Here is a 21,276-nt window from a genome sequence, read left to right as displayed (position 1 = left end):
ACATTGAGAAGCTACGTGGTAGATCTCAATTTGATGGCATTTCTCTCTTGTGTCTGAGTGTCATTTATCTCGCTGCTTGAATGTAGAATGCAAAAACCTGCTTTCATCTGTCCTGAACTCAACAATAAGTGATGGAGGAAATGAGACTGGACTACTCATTCTGCTCATTTGCAGAACAAAATCATCACCCCACGACAAATAGGTCTGACTTTATTGATGCAAGACAAATTTCTGAGATATAACAAAAATCTATCATGATATATATTAAAAAAACGCAGAATGAAATGCATAGGAATTTTATTAAGGTTAACAACACAGTTATAGTATCAATGGTACATTGCGTGTAAGATGTCAGAAGTTGAAATACAGCTATAATAATCAAACTAGTAAACTAAAGCTTTCATTAAGGTCTTAGGAACACAGAATCCAAAAAGCTGCCATCACCTTCAAATATAAACCTATAATAGCTAGATTTTGGATTATTTGTAACACACTTTCTCTTTTTGTCGCTCACTCCCACCCAGACAAACATACACTCACAAATACACACAGCATCAAATCAATTAACAGTGCATGCAAATCCATTCTCGCCCAAATAACAAATGTCCCTGCTAAATGTCAACACAAAATTATTACATTACTGTGGAACACACATAATAGTTTATAATGTGCTTCTGCATAAACGTTCAAATTAAATAAATACTGACAAAAACGTAAAAACACAGTATTATTTGGTGTAGATCAGAGAATTATCAAAAGTCAATATCACACTTCAGTACTTTTTACTGTATGTGCATTGCAGACTTTAGTACTTAGTTACAGTGAAGATAAATCATCTAGTTACACTTGTAGTATGCCATGCCTACAGTATTTCATGTGTGAAACGTATCGCCACTTTTATTATGTAAACACTGCGAGTGAAAAGTATCTCATGGCAGTCCCCTGAGGTTCTCTATCGTGTCGAGACTCTCTCTCCACACTACATATTCCTTATGTATGGGGACTGTATGGTTTCACAAGCATTCACATTATTTTGTTGTACAGAGAAAATGGCATGCCCAGTGGGCCACACCTGTTTGGGCTACGGAATAAAGGTGCCAAAGGTGGATAGTTATGATCATTGTGTGCATAGGGGAGGAGGGGCTGGATCTGGCACGCACCATGTCAAATTAAATTGACATCCTGGGCTCTGACTCAGATTGTGAGGACTTCCCCCTAGGTCAGGTGTGTATGGAGGCAATGCAGGTAGTGGAAGAGCAAGAGCAACCACCTCTCCTCTATCACCAGCTCATTAGGGCCACTCAGGCATTGGAAATTGAAATGCTAGCTGAGCGAGGCCAGGGGCCCTCACATTTTGATAATGAAAAGGTGAGCCAGTCTGTTTTAGTAGGCAGTGGTCCACAGCCAATTCTCTCCCGACCATGCACACATGCTAGCCGTCAACACAGACCTGACCTGCGATGGGCTTCAGATGGTTTAACAAACTGTTTAAGCACCAGTTCCTCTAGATCAGGAAGCAACAGCACAGAAAAACTAGCAATTAATATTTTCATAGTCAGATTAGATTACTGTGAAATGAACAGTTAGGAATCACAAAACAGAAAGGCGGACGTTTGATCTCATGATCATGTGAGAGAAAGAAGTTAACAATTACTGTAAACATTCAGTCTCAGATATTAAGATTCACTCTCATATATTGAGGCTGTGTGCACTTCAGCATGCATTCTCTGTGACTTGTGTACAAACATTCACAATCCCCAGAGGATGAAGCCTACTGACTCTGGTGAGTCCCTGACTTTTCCTCTAGCACCATCAGCAGTACTTTGTATTTAGTGCTAATTAGCAAATGTTAGTTTGCTACACTAAGATGGTGAAAATGGTAAACATTACAGCTGCTTAGCATCAGCATGTTTAACATCGTCATTGTGAGCATGTTAGCATGCTGATGTTATCATTTAGCTCGAAGATCTGCTGGTCCTAAGGAGTGCCTTTAGGCTCTCAGTCTTGTTTGCTTGTTAAATGACTTAAACGGTTAATCAAATGTCAAACTGATTGTTCTGACAGAATGAATAAATGTGTGTGTAAATGTGTTTCCATCCATCCGCCAAAAACCTGAGTGGAAACGCAGAAAAATTAAATAAAACTCGACTGTTGGAAAAAACATTTTTACGCTTGGTTGAGGTGGAAAAGTTGACATATCAATAAAAGCAAAATGCAACAAAGTACAATGGAAAGAGACTCACAGACTCATGTACATCATGATTTAACAGAATAAATCATGATGTACATGAAGCATGGGACGTCCGCTCCACTGAAGAGACTAAAAATAGTGTCAGACGAAATCATCAGAGCTATGAAGAGACTGTGACCTTCCTCAAATAAATAAAAGGTTTACATTGTTTTCCACTGTTTGAGGTTTGACTGCCACTCTTAATTTCATCATCTCGTTGCACCCTCTTCTTCTGCAATGATTTAATGGCACCTGACTAGAGATTTACATTTAATTCACATTTAATTTGGTGTTTCTGCGTTCCATGGCTCTTTCTGGATTCCGTTCTTCTCTTTAGCCTCGGGCTCAGTTCGTTCCATCGCTGCCTCAGGGATCTGTTTCATCCCTGCCTCTGAGATGCTCACCTGGTCCTGGTTCTCTATGGTTTTTTGGTTCTGCTCTCTGTCCTTTGCCGTCTTCTCTTTTTCCAGCATGTGGTAGTTGTAGATGTTCATGACGAAGAGAAAGAGCCCGCCAGTCATGATCACTGAGCCACACATGAAGAAAAGGTACTTGTAGTCACCAAAGATGTCCACCAGTAGCCCTGTGTGGAGAAGGGCAGAAGGATGCAAAGACATCATGATATTCCAAACCAAGCCAGTGTCAGTTCTACCCATTTTATGCCACACTATGTCTGTATAAACAAGAACACACTTGTTGTAAACCATGACAAGCACAACACAATATGTCACTGAACAGTATCTTCATTTGACCACTTTACAAGTTTGAAGGTGAAGAGCAAGACCAAACTCAGATTTGGCTTATGTGTGTGTGTGCAAGAGAGTGAGAGTGAGCGCGGGCCAATTTGAGAAGAGCCATGTCGGAAATGACAGAGGGCCATTACACCCTTCCTGGCTCTCCCTGCATCTCTGGGAAGGCAATTTGGACGGCTGCTACCAAAACGAATCAGAAGAGAGGCCCATTCTCAGAGCCATAAATATCGAGCCCAATTCTGCAGAAAAGTGACAAATGTAGTTTAGATCAGATTTAAGCCTCAAGGTTTTCAGAGTCTCAACCGCACACCGACCCCCACCTGCCTTCAGACATGGATCGATGGGCAAGTGTGACTATCTCTCTCAATCTCAGCATGTATGACGGTCTGCCTGCCTGTCCATCTCACTGTATTACAGTCCCTTCTTTCTACCATTTTAGAGCCTTATTGAATCAATGAAGAGTGATTCAATGACTGAATCATTTTTATAAGGAATGTGTTCTCTTTATGGTCCTTAAAGTGATCTAAATTATCAAACAAACTTTCAACAAATTCAGTAAAGGGAAGCATCAGTATCATCGATAACAAAACATATACTTTGTAAAAATGATTAAACTATTTATTTATTATCACCACACTCAGGAGTGTTTCTGACAACCTGGTTCCGTTTTATTCCCCTCCAACCTTCAAGAAATCTTTGGCTATAACTGGTGGGCTCCATTACTTAACAGCTTGGAAGCTGTTACAGTATCTTATCAAAATCTAATAAAAGGGCAGTTTCCTTGGTAGGTCTCCTTAAAGCTGGGCTCACACTACAGGGTTGCATCACGCACATAAGGAGAAACACAGATGTTCCTCTCTCTAATCTCAAACGTGCTCACACTACACGATTTGAAAATAATACAGGATATTATTAGGATTATCGTGCCAGAGGGACCAGTACAGCACCACACGTGATCTTACGTGATTTCTTGGGGAAGCAGACATAAATAAAAAATGGAGATGGAGGTGGTGCAACAACTTGCTTTGGTAAAGTTAATGATTTGCAGTGAGAAGAAAGAAAAGCAGAAGCACGAGCCTGGGTGAGGCAAGGGTTGGGGAGTGGCGGTCAACACGAGTTGTCAAGTCTGAAGAACTGAAGGTGAGATTTTAACTGTCAGTTTTAATATATGTCAACAGTAGCTAGTATGCTAGCTAATGTTAGCCTCAAGGGCTAGAATGTTTAATTTTGCTTGGCAACACCAACAGCATCACCGTCTCCTTGTAGACTTGTCTCTCTCTCATTGGCTATTGTGGTCGCACTCGGAAAGTACTGACGTGATCATCCAGACTTTAACTCCTAAATATCAAACGTGTGAAATTATGGAGGGCGGCCCCGATGACTGTGAGCATGTCGGGAGGCTTAAGACTGGATCTGTAAAACCCTCACATTACCAGATAATCTGGGCCGAACATCGGTACCGACCATGGTCCCTGAACAGATTTCTCCTCGGATTGTCAGAAGAGTGAATTTGGGATAAATTGGCCCAAAACTCCTGTAGTGTGAGCCCAGCTTAAGTACACCAATTACCATCTTTAAGACAATGATAATAATGATGTTTGTGTGCGTGCGTGCATGTACTGTACTACATTAGGAGGGGTCACTTTGCATTTGGATCACTTTCAGCCGTTTCAATGCAGGCTGTATTATCTGATTGATAGCACTCATCTGGTGCGTGTATGCCAATGGCCATCACCCTCATTAAGACAGCCCTTGATTGTCTGAGTGGTAATTAAGTCCATCTGGCATAGTCACCTCTTTTTTTTATGTATTCACAGCTTAAATAGGGCCCAGGTACAGGACTTCAATGCAGACAGTTTGAACTGAGCGTCATTAAACACCCAAAGCAAAAGGCTAATTACACCCACTTACCTCACTTCCTCCTAATTGGATTGACCCGGAGGTTTGGGGGGGAGCAGTAACAAGCAGACTAGTTAAGGGAGACATAACAATTGTGCCCTCTGGAGGAGAATGTTAGACGTGCAGGGAGGCACTTATTTACCCTATTAAATGAGCGCCCCAGAACAGGGTCGCACCAGACAAACTGGGGGGCCTATAAATTTTCACCTCATTAAAACTCAGGTTGGAGGCAAAGGAAAAGTTTGCTGATATCCACAGCTGATTAAGTCATGTTCAGCTACAGTACTGTATGTCTTCAGTTCATTTAGAAAGGCCAGTTAAGTGTCCTATATAAATAAACTTGAAAGTTGACATATTGATTGGTGCACAAGCTGACTACGAATTGTCCATTTGGATAGTTTGTTTATTATTCTGTGTCTGACTATTTTTAAACTTACAATACTAGCATTATGGTTGAGATAGTTACTCTGTGTGCTATTTAACGGATTGAAACTGCATAACACTACTCATTACATACTGTATGTGGTGCAAGTATTGAGGGGGCACCGTGCATGCCCCCATGAAACTTCCTCATACGGGCTAAATAGAGTTAAGTAGAGCATTTTTCTTCTTTGTTTTAAGTCATTCCACATAAAAAAACTGCATTGTCAATGCCCACAGCAACAGGTGAATGATCAGACAGCAAACAAGGTTTTCCAACATGTTGGAGTATAAATTAGAAGGAAGTGCAACCAACCTTAATTCATTCTTTATTGCAATTAGTTTTTTTTTTTGTGGTGATTTCCAAACAGAAGATTGTTTGAGCGTATGTTGCACAGAAGCCCTCTGAGACCAATTTATGAGTTTGAGTTCTATAAATAACTTGACATTCTAGATTTTTTTTTTTTGTTAGTGTATAAAATGTCTGAAACTGTGAAAAATGTCTGGCACAGTTTTCCAGAGCCCAAGTTGATGTCTTCCAATGTCTTTTTTGGTCTGACCAACAGTCCAAAAACCAAAGACATTCAGTTTACAATAATATAAAACAGAAAAGCAGTAAATCCTTACAACTGAGAAGCTGGAACTAGTGAATTTTTGGTATTTTTACTTGTAAAATAATTAATTATCAAAGCAGTTGCTGATTATTTTTCTACTGATCAACTAATCGTTTCAGTTCTTAACTTGACCTGTCTTGACTAACAAGTAACAAAGTTTCCCAACTAAAGCTGCGTTCACATGGATTCAGTCAGACGGTAGAAGGCCGACAGACAACACCTTCTCGATGGCATGGGAAAAACAAACAGTCCGACAGAATGGCAGGACGTCAAAACGAAACATGCATGACGATATGTTGCTATGGTGATGTCGTATTGTTTATAAAGAAAGGAATAAAATATATTAAATAAAACGATTTCTTGTCTATAATTTTATGTAATTATTCTAGTAATGCATGTAGCTATAAAATGCAGCTTTCTCTTCATATTCTACTGCAAACCTTATGTTTACATAACATAATACACTTTCCATATTACCTACCTGGTGTTCCACCCAGCTCTGTGCTGATTACCTGCCAGCTGTTCTTGTAATATCTCTGTAGGATTTCAAGCTCTGATCATATAATTATGTTGGTGTTGTTGCACCAAAATTGTTAGCTTCTCGTTGTCCAGGTCGCCTATGTTTTCTCCTTGTGTGAGGGAGCTACATAACATCCAGTTGTAAATTCGGTCGTGGAGGACGGCAATGCAGTCTACCATTGCCAGTATTCTCTGCTGGCCTCACCTAATTTTATGGACCTGCTCTCATCCACTAAAATAATATCCTGTTTGCCATCTATGCCTGAATCCATCTGAATGCAGCATTATTGTGCCACACCATCATTAACAAATCCAAGTGCCATTGCTCAATGACTTAACTTTGACATGTGAAAAATCATTATTTAGGCTCTAAAACGATCACTGCAAAGTCATACTCAGTTGGATGCTATTTTTTGTGCCGTTTGCTATACAGCATGCATGCAGCACAGCGAGAAATCTTCTTTAGGATCATTTCACAACAAAGTCGCTACCTCAGCAGTAAGCATTAATACATTTAGGCTACATACTAGAATAACTTATTTCCTGCCTGCCACTTTAGCAGCAGTTACAGGCTCTGATGCCAACAGCAAGGCCTCAATTCAAAGTGCTTTTGTCCTATCAATGACAAATTGTCACTCGAAAACAATTTTTCCCCAATGGCTCCTTTTTCAGAGACTGTTACTGTCATTAGGTTCCATGCTTCTGTTTTTACTGAATCAAGAAAAGAATGTTTGATTGTGGGTTTTTCACAAGTGCACTAATCTTGAAAATGGCAAGGAAGCAGAGAGGGTAAACAATATCCTTCTGATTACACAGTTACTTAGACCATGAAGGTAGCTGCCCAACCCTTCAATCTGAAGCTCTGTGAGAGACAGAAGCATCCTGGAGATACAAGTCATCAGATGAAAAAGGGCTTTTTCTTGTGTTTCATGGTAAACAAAAAGAATTCAGTAATTCAGCTTGTAGGTTGATGCTGAGAAATAAAAATAAATAAAGTGAGTCTGACCCATGACATGAATCCCCACTGACAACATACATGAAAGGGAGTCGATTCATTTATGGATTAATATTAACTTAATTATTCATGTCAGGGCTTGTCAGGGCCAGCCCTAAGGACGCCACCATGTGGAGCAGGCACCATCCCTTCAGGAAAAAAAAGAAAGAAAAGAAAATCCAGATATGAACCTTTTTTTAATAATACCAATATGGTATAAGATCTGCTTTTTTTTATGTTTTAATAAAAATGTGTTTTTTGGTTTTGCCAAGTCTGTTTTGTGGCGTGGAGCCGGTCCAGACAAAAATTGCCAGGGCTGATTTTTGTTCCCAGTCCGACCCTGGCTGCAGCTAAGCAGCTAATTAGCTATCTAGCCTGCAGTGCACTTGTTCAACTAAGGTGCAGGACAAGATGTTTGTTCATGTTTGTAAGTTAGATAAGAAGGAGACTTTAGCAGGAAAGCTAATGTGGGTTGTTCAAAGTCTGTGGCTCTTGTGTAGCAGTCTGCTGTCTGGCTCAGTGTGACCGTCTGCTCTGCCTATGATAGAACGCTGACGTTACTGCTTTATGCAAGATTTGATTGGCTGTATTAGGCGAAAACAGGTCTCCATATACGTAGACAACTAACAGTATTCCGTCGAAATAATACACAAAAATCCTGAAACCAAAACATATCAAATATAAATTTATCCCTTTTGGTTTCTGATTTTTATCCTGAATAAAACATTTGGACTTTAAGTTTCCTTCAGTACTAAAGTAATCCAGTAATAGTTGTCTGTGAATTCATGGGTACATTGCAAACAGGAACTGCTAATAGCTAATTCGAGGGGGAACCCACAGTGTCAGACTTGGAAAACCAATGGTTTGGAGCAACAAAATTACCAAACAATCGCTAGAGCAAAACATTTCAGTTCTAGTATATCTCTGCTGAGAATGCATAAATGAATCATCAAAGATCATACAAAAACGTGTATTTGTGAACAACGAGGAGAGAGGTAGAGAAGCACACAGACAACACGTATCACAGTTTTTATATCAGTGGCTTGAAACTAACTTCACCTCGATGCAGGCTACTGCGTAAAATGTGTGTCCAACTAGTGATTATACAACTTCAGCCCGGAGTCTACTTTTTCCCTTCACAACATTGCCATTTCTGACGTTAAGTTGGGAGCCATATATTTCAGGCAACGCAGAGCAACTCCACTACTAAATTTATTTAGTAGATCCAATGGCTGCACAGGACACACAGGCAGAGAGTAACACAGGGAACTTCTGAGAGACTATTTTATCTGTGTGTCTGTTGTTTTCAATATCCTATATGCAATACCCCCCTCACCCCTGCTTGGGGTTGTAAACAGTAAACCTTTCACAGTTTCTAGTTATACTTAGCTAATAGGCTTACTAATAACTCCTTTCAAAAAACTTTTTGTAGTATAGTGTAGTATAGCAGGTAGAGGAAAAGTGATTCTGCAGCCCTTTCAATAGTACAGTATGTAGCAAACGTCAAGGACATACACAAACCTCAGCTTCTTAGTTTTTGTGTTCCAAATGTTCCATAATGTGTATGGAGGCAAAATACAGTAGACATGTCATACGAGTCTGAGCAATGAGTACAGCCAGCATCTTTACAGAAGTAAATAACCATGACCAATTACTACTTTTTTGTGGACCACTCACGCACCCCAAAACACCCCTACTCACCAGTGATAATCCTATTCTGTCTTTCTGTAATGACACCCCAGCAGGCAACTGAGCTCTACTGCAACATAATGCACAGCCCATGACTAATAGATAAACACACAAGGGAGAAACAAAGAATATCTCTTTTCTAAATCATTTTGCTGTATTGTTTGCAAAATAGCTTGCTCCAATCTGGCTGTTTATTTCTGCCGTAACAATGGAGTTTTTTTTTCAAGTGTGTCTTTGTAGATGTGTACATTATTCACTTCCTCTTGGCCCTTCAGTGGCAGAAAGGAGCAGCGTAAGGCAATCTAAAGTGAGATGAAAGTAAATACTTGTGCCTGTGCCTGGCTTATCAGATTCAACAATCCAGATAAACACGGGAAAGTGTTTTTGCTGAGAGGCCTTGTTTTTTCAGTGAGTTAGACTGATTCTGTCATGTCTGTAAATGGATAATTTATGGTCAGTGTGCACAGTTACCTGCAGCCGGAGGTCCAAGTAGCATGGGGAAGCACTCGATGATGGTGACCAGTCCAACAGCACTCGGGAAGCGTTGAGTTCCCATCAGGTCCATCAGACATTCAAATATCAGGGCGAAAATCATGCCGAAACTCACGCCAAAAAATACCGCATAGACCACCAGGAAGGCGTAGCTCTTGATCAGTGGGCACAGTAAGTGGCACATCCCGTTGAAAACCATGGCAAAGCTGAAGAAGTACTGGATTCTGGGCCTGATCCACTTGCTGTTGGCTAGCAGGCCGGTGCCAGGCCGAACAAACATGTCCACAAAGCCCATAATAGAGAGCAGATAGGCTGCTGAGTACTCCTCTACGCCTCGGTTAATAGCATAGGCTGACAGGAACATAATGGGCGCATAGGCACCGAAGATGAACATCACGTTCCCAATTAGGTAAATGACGAAGCCTCTGTCCTTGAAGAAGGACAAATCCAAGAATTTCTTAGCATTCTTCATACACCTTTCTTTTAACTTAGTGTTGCACTTATTTGGCTGTTCCTCCACTTTCTTCTGTGGTACACATGGTGATGGCTTACAAGGCGGAATAACAGGCCTCATCAGGGCCCCAGCAACACAACAATTGAGCATCAGACCCCCAAGGATAAGGAGACTTCCTCTCCAGCCAAACTTTACCAGTAAATATTGGTTGACAGGGGCCAGGAAACATAGAAACACTGGACTCCCGGCCATGGCTAGTCCGTTGGCTAAAGGACGCTTGGCCAGGAAATACTTGCTGATGATGGTGAGAGATGCATTGAGGTTTAAGGAGAGTCCACAACCTGTGTGTAGAAAGATTGAGAAAAAAAAAAAAAAACTCAGTCACATTTCAAAAATCCTCAGTAAGAAAACCTTCCTGAACCTAAACTCCAAAGGGTAAAATTATGATCTGCTTGGTGCTCATTAAGGTTCCATCTCATTTCACTTTTGCTGGCTAAAGTTTTATTACAGAATGCTGGAATTATTTCAGAAATAATGTCTCCACTTAAGTAAAAATAAAATAGAGAGCCTGGATGATACATTCACTCGCTTGCCTTTTTACCCAAAAATTCAATTTAATACCACCTTTTTTTCAATGAAGATGAAGAGCTACAGGTAGATAGTTTGGGTGCTATATTCTCCATTTCCAATGTCAATTTAATTGTCTTCTCTGGTCCCATGATAGAGCTCAAGGAAAAAGGTTTTTGTTTTTTTTGTGAGTCCAAACAGAGGATTACCATATAAAAATATATAAAAAAAAGTATTTCAGCAAAAGTTTTCTTCAATAAAAATGGAACAGCAATCTTGATTTTACAGTATCCCTATACATTTAACACAGAAATGAAACATTGTTTACAGTTTAAAAGAACAATAATTCAAAAAATGTGGCATTAATTAGTCATTGAATTGCTACTGTAAGTAAGGGTTACATAACAAGTTACTCCAAGCACTGGAGAAGATACTGTGCATGTTGGACATCTTGTCAGATTTGTAAGGGTCAAGATAATATTTCAGATTTCTCAGCATCTGTATATCTGACAGATCATTTCTTAATTAGGAAGGCATGGAGGGATATCGAAAACAAATCAAATGAATAAATAGTGAAATGTTAATGAGTAAAATGTATGAAACATTGTAAATAAAATGTGTTATTAAAAACTATTTTACAAAATCAGCTTTAAGTCAGTTAAAAGTATGTTAACTACTGACTGATTATGACATTTGGTTCAATTTAGTCTTGTTAAAGGAATACTCCACTGTTTTTCAACCTTATCTCGATGTCTTTACTGGTTGGGGTGATAATCAATACATGGTATAAAGTCCATCAACACTCACTCAAACAGAGCACCTCAGATTGTCTACAAGTTGATGTAGGCATGTGGACATCAAAAACTACAGCAACGTTCCCCTCTGCTCCCACAAACAATGGCCACAGGCCCAATTATAGACAAAGGTATTTAATTCATTTTTCTGGTGCCTCATTTACATGAAATGCCTGTCAGAATGGCATCTGATGCAACCACTTACGTCTTGGATAAACTGATGCATGGCACTACAATATACACCTCACAGTTTTTCTCAGCTTTGAGCAAATTCAACTGTCTTTTGTTTTTCTATTTTTTGCCTGTTTTCTCACAATCCTTGTCACTGCTAACTCCACTATTGACCTGGCGAGGCATGGCAAGACATGCGATCCACCCCCTTCCAAGCAGGTGCCCTAAACAACCAGTAGGATTCACTAGTGCAGTGACAAGGACATGATCCCTCACCAGCTTCCCACCATCAAACTCTGCCTATGGTCCGAATCACAATGTTTGTTTACAATAACTTCCAGGTAGAAAAACCCTGCGTCACATAATGTTTTTACAAACAATTTAACAGCAACATGTTGAATGTTTTATGCTTTCGTATCTTTATTTAGCAATGAGATAACTTCTGTTATGAATTGGCGCTTTTTAAATGAAATTGAATTGAACTGAATCTCATTAATAACATTTTCACTAATGTTAGCTTGGACATCTAATTTACATGTTGGGCCACAGACTAAAGAAAATCAAAGCTCTAGCTTACTCAAAACTAGTCCGACCAGCAGAGAGATGACGCTGTTAGGTAGATTTTGTTTAAAAAAAGATGCTAGCAAAGGAGCACAATACATAAAATAAGCACAGCAGAAATGTCCAATAGGTCGGATCACCATGTTATCTTTAATGTGAACCTTTTAGATCTTGAACATCCAATATGCTGACCTCTGTGCCTCATATGAATTCACAACTGCTTTTCTGCAACCTTGTATAATGCCATGACCTGGATTGTTCATGCCTACAAAATGACAGCCCCTCCCAAAAAAGGTGCAGAGGGACAACAAGGAAAGACAAATTTGGAATCTGGGCTAACAGCTGTATAAACAAGGATAAGTACTTACTAAAAGCCACTCAATGAGTCTGGGGTGTTTTTCAACTAAATGGTTCTCTTTTTGCCTATGTGTGTGTATTTGTCTATGCATGTGTGTAAGCATATGTCTGCTAGGTCTGCTAGGTGCGCCAGGGCACAGGGGAGCAGAGCAGGGCACACAAATGCCCCCGGGCACCACACATGGCCCAGCCACTTGCTGGGCCTATTAATCCTTCACAGCAGTCCTTGGCAGGGTAATGAGCCTCGCAGGGTGGCAGGGAGCCCCCATGTGACGACTATGACGGGAGCCTACGGGAGAGCACAGAGGGCAATGAAAGACCATGCTCTCTGGGATCAGGGACAGTTCTGTCTTAATTACCGTCCTGGTCCTGGTCCCCTTGGTGCTCTAACTGCTCCCCATGAGCTAGGGTAGATGCCCTGGGCCCCAACAAACAGCATGGCAGCCTAGTCAAGGGAAGCAGATCTGGCAACCCAGAAATTCTGAAAGGATGTGAAAAGTTGCAGACATTCCCTACCCCAGAGGGGCTTAACCAGGGCTGATGGGAGTCCGGGATCTATATCATGAAATGAGTTGGCTTACTGCACACACATACTTTGTCTTAGTTCTTTGGCTTTTGGCTGTGATCAACTAATTGTCTATGGATTCCCAAGGCCGGTTTGCATGTAGCAAAATCTATCAACCTGGCTAAAGCTTTTCAGGCAGCAGTGTCACAAGATATTGTAAAAGAAAAAAAAAAAGACTCAAGTACTGTACCTCCAATGATGCCAATGCAAAAGTAGAGGTAAGTGATGGAGCTCTCAAAAGAAGCGGTTACCATAGAGACCCCGCACATCAGTCCACCCAGTATTACTATTGGCCGGCTTCCAAAGCGACTGACCAACACGCTGCTCACTGGTCCTGCAAAGAGGAGGAGGAAGACAAAGGACAGAGAGAGCAGTTCAGAATTATCATGTGTTACATCTCAATATAAACAGTTTGTAGTTAGTTAGTAATTAACTCACCTACTGCTAATGATCAAGGGCTCACACAACAGCACCAGTTCTTCACTCTATGTCTACACCAAGGGTAAAAGGACATCACAGCGGGTGATGGAACACCCCCACACTTTTGCATCCACTGCGAAGCAACTTGGCGACTCATTATACTCTCCGGATAATGTCAAATACTACACTCAGTAATCAATCAGCAATTAAACAGCCTTTTATATGCTGTCACTCTTCCCTTCATTCATAACCTTGCCTGAAAGAGTGACACTGCACCACTAGTCCTTCTGCAGCACGCCATAATGAAAACTTTTCTTCTCCTTGCTATAGAGACCAATCATTTGAATATAGATTTATTTTACTCAATTCATATAGAAAAAATGGGGAGCGCATCAATCAAACTAATATATGGGCTGCCATGATTATTGAAACATGCTGTAGCTTTTCAAGGCAGTGGTGGGAAGGGCCTCTGTGTGGATAGTGATAATTGAAAAGAACCCAGTGTGCAGTAAGAGGATTACATGTTTGGCAAACACCTACTGTCTTTAAGAGCATGTTTACCATGGCTGATGTTACATTTCTCAGTGCATGAGGGAAGAAAAATACTAAGAGGGAAAGTATGTTGTCTTAAACTGAATGTGTGAAGAAAAGCACGGATATAAAGGTGGGATATGCGATTCTGGTGAAATCCAATACCATGACAAATACCATGATATAGAGCGCACAACGACGCAGCAAGTAATATAACTAATGTTAGCTAGGTTGTAGGTTAGCAAACTGTCACTACAGATGCTGCTGGGAAGCTAACAGCCAGAGAGGACGAGACGTTTCCCAGCCAGCACACCAGCTCCAGACAGCGATACACACAACTCTCCTGCTACTATAGCTAACATCACAACAACAGCATATCTTAGCAAACTAGAAAGTAAGCTGAATGTCCGTGGGCAAGTCATATACCGTTACCTGACACACACACAATAGTGTTGTGTGGCTCGGCCCGAGCCACTTTGTTTGTTTCCCATTTACAGAGCCAGGGCTGTGTACAAACACTATTTTTTTCAGCGCACACACAGAATGGACAGCTAGCGGACCGTGAGAAGATAATCGCTAAATCTGACAAAAAGACATGTATTTGATTAGACTCGCATACCCCACTTTTAATAAAATGTTTATTTACCACCTTCATATAGGAATTGTACTGTACTGATACCAAAACAATTTTTTTCATTACCCGTAACTACGGAATCTAAAGATGTTTTTCCACAAAACCTTCTTCTTTCTTCAGCACTTATCAGTTTTTTGGTCGCTTGGTGGGCAAAATTGTACAAGCTAGCCATCGCACACATTTGATATATTATGGCTGTATAAAGTTGATATGGCTAACGTGTCAGTAAACAGTTGCCTATTTACACATCCAGCAGACATGGAGCAATGTTAGCATGAGGTCGTATTTATGTCTGCCAGATAAATGTAAGTCCAATATTAACTCCTCTTATAGCTCTGTTTTGTTCTCCACCAACTCCTGAGAAATATTACCCTGTCTTTAATTCAATTCAATGTATTTATATAGCGCCAATTAATCTGAGGTCTAGACCGTACTCTTTATAATATTATTTACAGAGACCCAACAAATCCCATTTAGCTGCTAAATTCTCACCTATGACCACCAGCTAGTCGCTAATGTTGTCTGTGTCATTTGGTGTTAGACAAGTAGCGTACACTGGGTTTATCACTGGAATGTCACTGAAAACAGCTGCCTGCTGCGACTGGAAACAAGGTTGATGAAAGCTGTGAGACTGAAAGAAGCAGTAAAGTAAAGTTGTGAGCTGTAAAACCAAAAATAACGAGCCGAAAGATGCTGGTGATAATTCTCTGTGGGTTTGTCACTATAAGCAACCCGTTTAACATAGTCATTTGTCTATATAAAATATTGATTAGTGCAGTGGGGATATCGATGCATGGACTTTTTAAGGATTTAGCATCAAGCCAGCAGGCAGCGTTTTGTCAAACAAAAACAGGAGCACATAGGCCAAGCTAACACAAATATTTTAGACAGCGTTTTGACCATCAACAACAGAACATAGCATCTTAAATGTATTTCTGCTTTGCTTTTCCATCAGGCCTCTATATATCTTGAAGCTACTGCAGGGCATTACCATATACTGGAGTTTGTTAGTATGTCACACTGCCTAAGCAAATTCTGAGATCATCAGGCTCCATAATAACCAACCGGTGTTCTTCCACAAAGAAATACGCTGTAATTCCAAGACACAGGGCTGCAAATAACGATTATTTTCATGATCAATTAATCTGCTCATTATTTTCTCAGTTAACCAATTAATCATTTGCTCTTTAATATGAAAAAGAATTGTGAAAAATCAAAAATTTTTCAGTCACAATTTCCTAAAGCCCAACATGATATAATTAAATGTCTTGTTTAGTGTGACTAACAGTCTAAAACCCAAAGACATTCAGTTTACTTTAACATAATATAAAGAAACACAGTAAAACCTCACAATTTAGAGGCTGGAACCAGAAAATGTTTGGCATTTTTGCATGAAAAATGACTTAAAAAATTAATTGATTATCAGAATAGTTGACGATATATTTTCTGTCGATCACCTAATCAATTAATTGACTAATTATTTCAGCTCTACAGTATAGACAGGTTTGAGAGGAGAATAAAGCAGCACCTAAACCTTTTCTGCAGCTTACTTCTGTCTGACAAGCTGCCAACTTGCTGGGAGATCTCCGAGTAACTGCACACTAAAAAACACGTATTAATGCTTATATGCATATACACATATACGCATGTGTACAAAATGAGTAAAAATTAATCACAACTGAGTCAATGAAAACTGAGTTTTTCTTTCATTTTTTATCTTTCTTTCCCGCGTCACGCTGAGCTGTAAAGAAATGTCCTCAACAACTGTATCTGCTGTACCACTGTAACTACAGTATATGAAATAAAAATATCCATCCCTCTGTTTATACAGTTAACCAGGTGCCTGCGGGGGTCAAAGATACATCATCTTTCTCGCTGTAGCTGTGTCACAATAGGGCATCTCCTGCACTACCACCATTTCTACTTCCATTATAACTTTATCATTCGGACTCCTTGAGTCAGAGGTTCTTGGAAAAGGCTGTCATGTCTCTCCCATGGGGACCTAGTGTCAGACCCCAGTGTGCTGAACCTTCCTCTGATATATTCTCCCTGTCTCTCTCCTCCACTGGGTGACATTGCTGAAGCCTTGCCAAGGACAATATGATAAAGCCCTGTGCCTGAGCCACAGTGGAGGGGAATATTTCACCAGTTAGGCCTCTCTGAATTGAGTGCAGGTGAGTCACACACTCTGTAACCTTGAAAACAGCTACTGATAAATTCACATAAAGCCTCCACAAGACTTTTAATTTGTCATATTTTGTTTCATCTAATGAGTTTTCCAAAGCACTCCAAACACCTATAGTGTGGAATGAGACCAAACACACATTGTGTAAAAGTCATTTCAGATTTCTCAGATTGTTTTGCCTGCTGTGAAAGTAGTGATGTGGCATATGTATGCAGTGTGACATAGGCCCAGGTGTAATTTTTTTTGTTTGGCCCCCACCCCAGCACATGCAGACATTCACCCATCCATCACACAAACCTTTTATTCTGCTAAAATTAGGGTTGAAAACATTGTTGCAAAGATTCAACCACTGAACCATCAATAGTATTTAAACAAGTAGTACTCTGAATTTTGTTTTGGTAGATTAAAGGTCTACTTCACTTATTAGAAATCAAACCCATGCGCCCTTGGTGGTCAATGAAAAAAAATAAATAAATAAAATCTACCAATGCTATGTTGGGGCTGAAACAAAGAAATTGATTCAGATTAGGCCCATGAGTGGTGAGATGTAATGTGGATCCAGCAACTCGGAGCTTCCAACTGTTTTTACATATGTTTGGCATCTGTCAACCGGTCATCATGAATCTATTCAGTGCAAGCAGGAGGAAAACACAAAAGCAGAGGAGACACCGACAGGAACTAAGAAAGCTGAGGTTGTGTAGTGCCAACTATAAAATATGTGAGGTAAGCAGTAAAAATGCACCGTTTCCGTTACAAAGTAACCAGTTACCAGGGATGTGCGCTTGCACGTAATAGATCGGCCACCTTGCCAGATGACATTGCATTGAGTTCCAGCAAAAGTTGGGCCAGGTACAATTATTTTTTGCCAGACAACTTTGCCTGAGTCCCATTCAAAGGAATGAGGAAGCTGTGCTGTTGTCTGTCTGAACAAGATGATTAACAGGATAGGAAAGAAGATGGAAAAAAAGCATGTCTCCTGTGCAAAATTATGTTTGTTGTATTTTGTATGTATTTTTCCAGACCATTCTCAAATTTAAACTTTTCACTTTTAAAAACTGTAAAAAAATTAATTAAAAAAAAGTGTTACCTCTTAATAAGAAACTATTAAAATAAAAACATCCTGAGAAGGGAATATCACTGTGTGGTTTAACTCTTCACAGCTCATAGACATTTTGAACATGTGACAAGGGCTTGAGAGTACTAGCAGGCATTGCTTGGCTAAGGAGTGTCAAAAGCCAAAAATGTTGAGAACCACTTTGCAAGAAGTAATGCCTGGATGGTGACAACTGTTGCCTAGTCTGACGCTGCTATTACAGGCCTGAGTGTAGTTACACATATTGCGTAGCCAATAGTGATGTTTCTGTAAGAAAGAATGCTTCTTCTGGCATTAAACCATGTTATTTTGGATGAACCTGAATGTTGAAGAGGAAAAGCAAAACCACTCTTAAATGACTCAAAGTAAACAGTGTCAGTGTGGATAATTAAATTTAAGTCAGGTGAGTAATACATGCTGACAACATCCCTCTTATTAGGCAGCCTAACACTATTTCAGTGGGTGCAGTAACTCATGTGAAGTCAATTTGTCAATTATCTATCTGGTCCAAATGAGTATACTGCACAGTTGTTTTCTTTGTGAAGAAGACAGATGACAAAACACTAAATTCAATACAATACAAAAAGACAAGGAGAAAAAATAACCAGATCAGCCTGGTTAACCTGTAGGAAGACTATTATTTGCAGGCCAATATTGTATTGTATGAGTATTGATTTAGAGGTGTTGACTACATAACCTGTGATGACCTGAGGATATGTGACCTCACACTTAACTGAATTCCAAACAGCTCTGCTGCAACTCAAGTTATTGTATTTATAGTTACCAGGTGGTTTAGTGATATAGCATATATCTGCTGATATTAGCCAACCTTTAACCTAATCAGGAAAAGACAACAGCTATACTAAAAAAAAATGTAATTAAAAACATAATAATTGCACTGCAAACACTATAGTTCAATCCTTTTTGAATTACTTTGAGGGACACGGAGACTATCAACAGGTTATTTGGGCATTCTCTTTTTTTTTTCTATTACGTGAAACATATTTTGAACTGTGCTCACAACAAGACAGCCGCATTTAATATGAATTGTACTGAACAGCGTACTGTAGTATCAGGAAACACAACAAATTCTGGATGTATGGGGACATAAAATGTGGCTGGAAATGGGCTAAATTGAAAATCACTATTAAAAAAACAAAAAAAAAAAACAGTGATCAATACAAATGCTGCTGCGTGAATGACAATTTGGCCCTGACTGCATGGAATGCCAAGCTAGTTATTGCTGTGTGAAGTTTATAGCAAACCAAACCTTTCAAACATAGCAGAGTCTGCAACCAGGGCATGGTAGTATAAGTCTCTCTCTGTCTCTGTTGATCTACACTGCCGTGTCTCTCTCACTATTATTTCAAACTTTTGAAAACTCATTTTGAGTTTTCTTTTGGCAAAAGACAGGGGAGTTCTTAAAGCGGCCCTGTGGAGTTTTCTCGTAAACAAACAAAAGTTCTGTTTACATTCAGTGTTACTCACCAAAACACACTGTGTGTATGCTTGAGGTCTAGCAAACGTGTCGAGTGCATTTCCTTCCTCATAAAACATTTGCAAAGCTCAGTTTTAAAGTCAGGATTGTTAACATCCGTGTTTACTAGCAAGCAGTGTTTTTCTTCCCTGCCTTTGCTGGCACATTGCTGCATGTCTTGGGGTGTTACTGCCACCTGTCTATTAGTGGAATAGAGTGAAACCATTGGCAGGAATGTGTACTGCGTAACTCGCGTGTGCGCGCAAGAAATAGTAATAGTATAAAGCAAGAGATCTGTGAAAGATCCAACAGTGCTAATTTGTTCACATGGAAATGTTACTGATAATAATGATTATTTTTCCACATGGGCAGGCGAATGCAACAAATAACATATTAACAATATGGCTATACTGGAGTGCCTCATCTGTTACAGTAAGAATTGTGGTCAATGAGCCACTGTTGAATGTTTCCATTTTTGCAAAATAAATAAATCCTAAAACCAAGGTACATACCGAACTGTGAATTTTGTGTACCGTTACACACCTAACATGGATATAACCATATGACATCAAGCACAAGTTTAACACTACAATAAGTCAAAAAAACACAAATTTTACTGGGGACCCACTCAAATGACCACCTGTGGGTCCCAGGGACTCACTACATTGAAAACCTATCAACATCACTGCTGATTGAATCAACTCACCGCCTGCATACATGACAGCTAGCATAATAGAGGAAATCCACGCTATTTCACTGTAGCTGGCCCCTAAGTCCTCTTGGATCTCATTGAAAAAGATGGAGAGGGCTTTGGGTGTGGAGTAAGCGAAACCGATGGAAATGTGGGCGCCAACCACCACCATCCAGCCCCAGCCACCGTCCAGGGGTTTGTAGCTCAACTCATCTGCTGGAGCAGGGGACATGTTCCTGTTCAAAGAGTGGAAAACATACACAACATTGTATTATCAAACAACAAAACATATGTTGTAACTTGAAAGACTAAGATGATTAAGTACATGTTAAAAATGCTTAATTATGTACCACAGACAGTAATATTTGAATGCAAAATTGATAGTTTTACTTAAATGGTACTATCTGTGAAGTTAATGTCGGCAAATGAGTAGCCAACTTTCAAAATAAAGGACTGAGCATACAGAGAATACAGAGCTAGCACGTGACAGTGTGCCTAATTAACTATGCGCCTAACGTTGAGAAAAGTGTAACATATGTCTTATTAATGCAGTATAAACAACTGAAGTTTCGCTTGTATTTATTGAGCGGTCAGCCAGGAAAATGGCATCTGTAAATGGCATCTGTAACGTTAGTTATATGAAATATAACTCCATTCACAAGTAAAAACTACAACAAATACTTCCAGCGAGAGACGCTTACCGCTTTTTAACTGACTCCCGACCGTAGCGTTTCCCCAAACGTCTACAACGGGTACACTAGACGTCTTCAATGTTGTCAAATTCCAGATAAAAGTTTAAAATGAACGAAAAACTTTCAAGTAACTCTTCCACACGGAGTCGGACGGGAGGAGATACTTCACACGTGGACAACTATGGCTATCAATGGTACAACGTAAATGCGGTGTTAAACCGTTAGCTTTCAAAGAATTAAAGACAGATAAACTCATAAATATACTTATATAAAGTCCGGGAAGACCTTACCTTTTTTTGAGCGCCTTCGCGGGTAGTTTCACTCAAAGTTTCAGCCTGCTGCTTCTTTTGACATCTGGTCACGTGTCACAGCGATGGCTTGGGGGTTTCCTCGTAGTTCTGACTGCTTCAAGCTCATTAGTACAAAAGCTTTGTCTCCTCTGCATGTTGCTCAGCCTGTAGGTCGTGCTGCTGTC

At 39.9% G+C, this 21,276-nt stretch overlaps 1 protein-coding gene across 2 annotated transcripts; it reads right to left on the bottom strand.

Annotated features, from left to right (window-relative positions):
* Window positions 1–280: 280 nt before the first annotated feature.
* On the bottom strand, window positions 281–21,275 carry LOC122861576 (monocarboxylate transporter 2-like). Of its 2 annotated transcripts, none has more exons than XM_044166184.1 (5): window positions 21,092–21,275; window positions 20,125–20,345; window positions 13,269–13,412; window positions 9,589–10,404; window positions 281–2,813 (listed from the first exon to the last, which is right to left on the bottom strand). In XM_044166184.1, exons 2-5 carry the CDS (start codon window positions 20,339–20,341, stop codon window positions 2,512–2,514), a joined length of 1,479 nt encoding a protein of 492 aa, XP_044022119.1. In that variant the 5' UTR covers window positions 20,342–20,345; window positions 21,092–21,275; the 3' UTR covers window positions 281–2,511. The 2 variants fall into 2 exon arrangements, with proteins under 2 accessions (XP_044022119.1, XP_044022129.1); XM_044166194.1 differs by lacking the exon at window positions 21,092–21,275 and adding an exon at window positions 20,811–21,008.
* Between the last annotated feature and the right edge of the window lies 1 nt (window position 21,276).

Source organism: Siniperca chuatsi, linkage group LG2, assembly GCF_020085105.1.
Source record: "Siniperca chuatsi isolate FFG_IHB_CAS linkage group LG2, ASM2008510v1, whole genome shotgun sequence".
In the NCBI taxonomy this organism is placed as follows: domain Eukaryota; kingdom Metazoa; phylum Chordata; class Actinopteri; order Centrarchiformes; family Sinipercidae; genus Siniperca; species Siniperca chuatsi.
The sequence above is the reverse complement of the archived record's forward strand: the minus strand, read 5'-3'. Positions and strand labels throughout refer to the sequence as shown.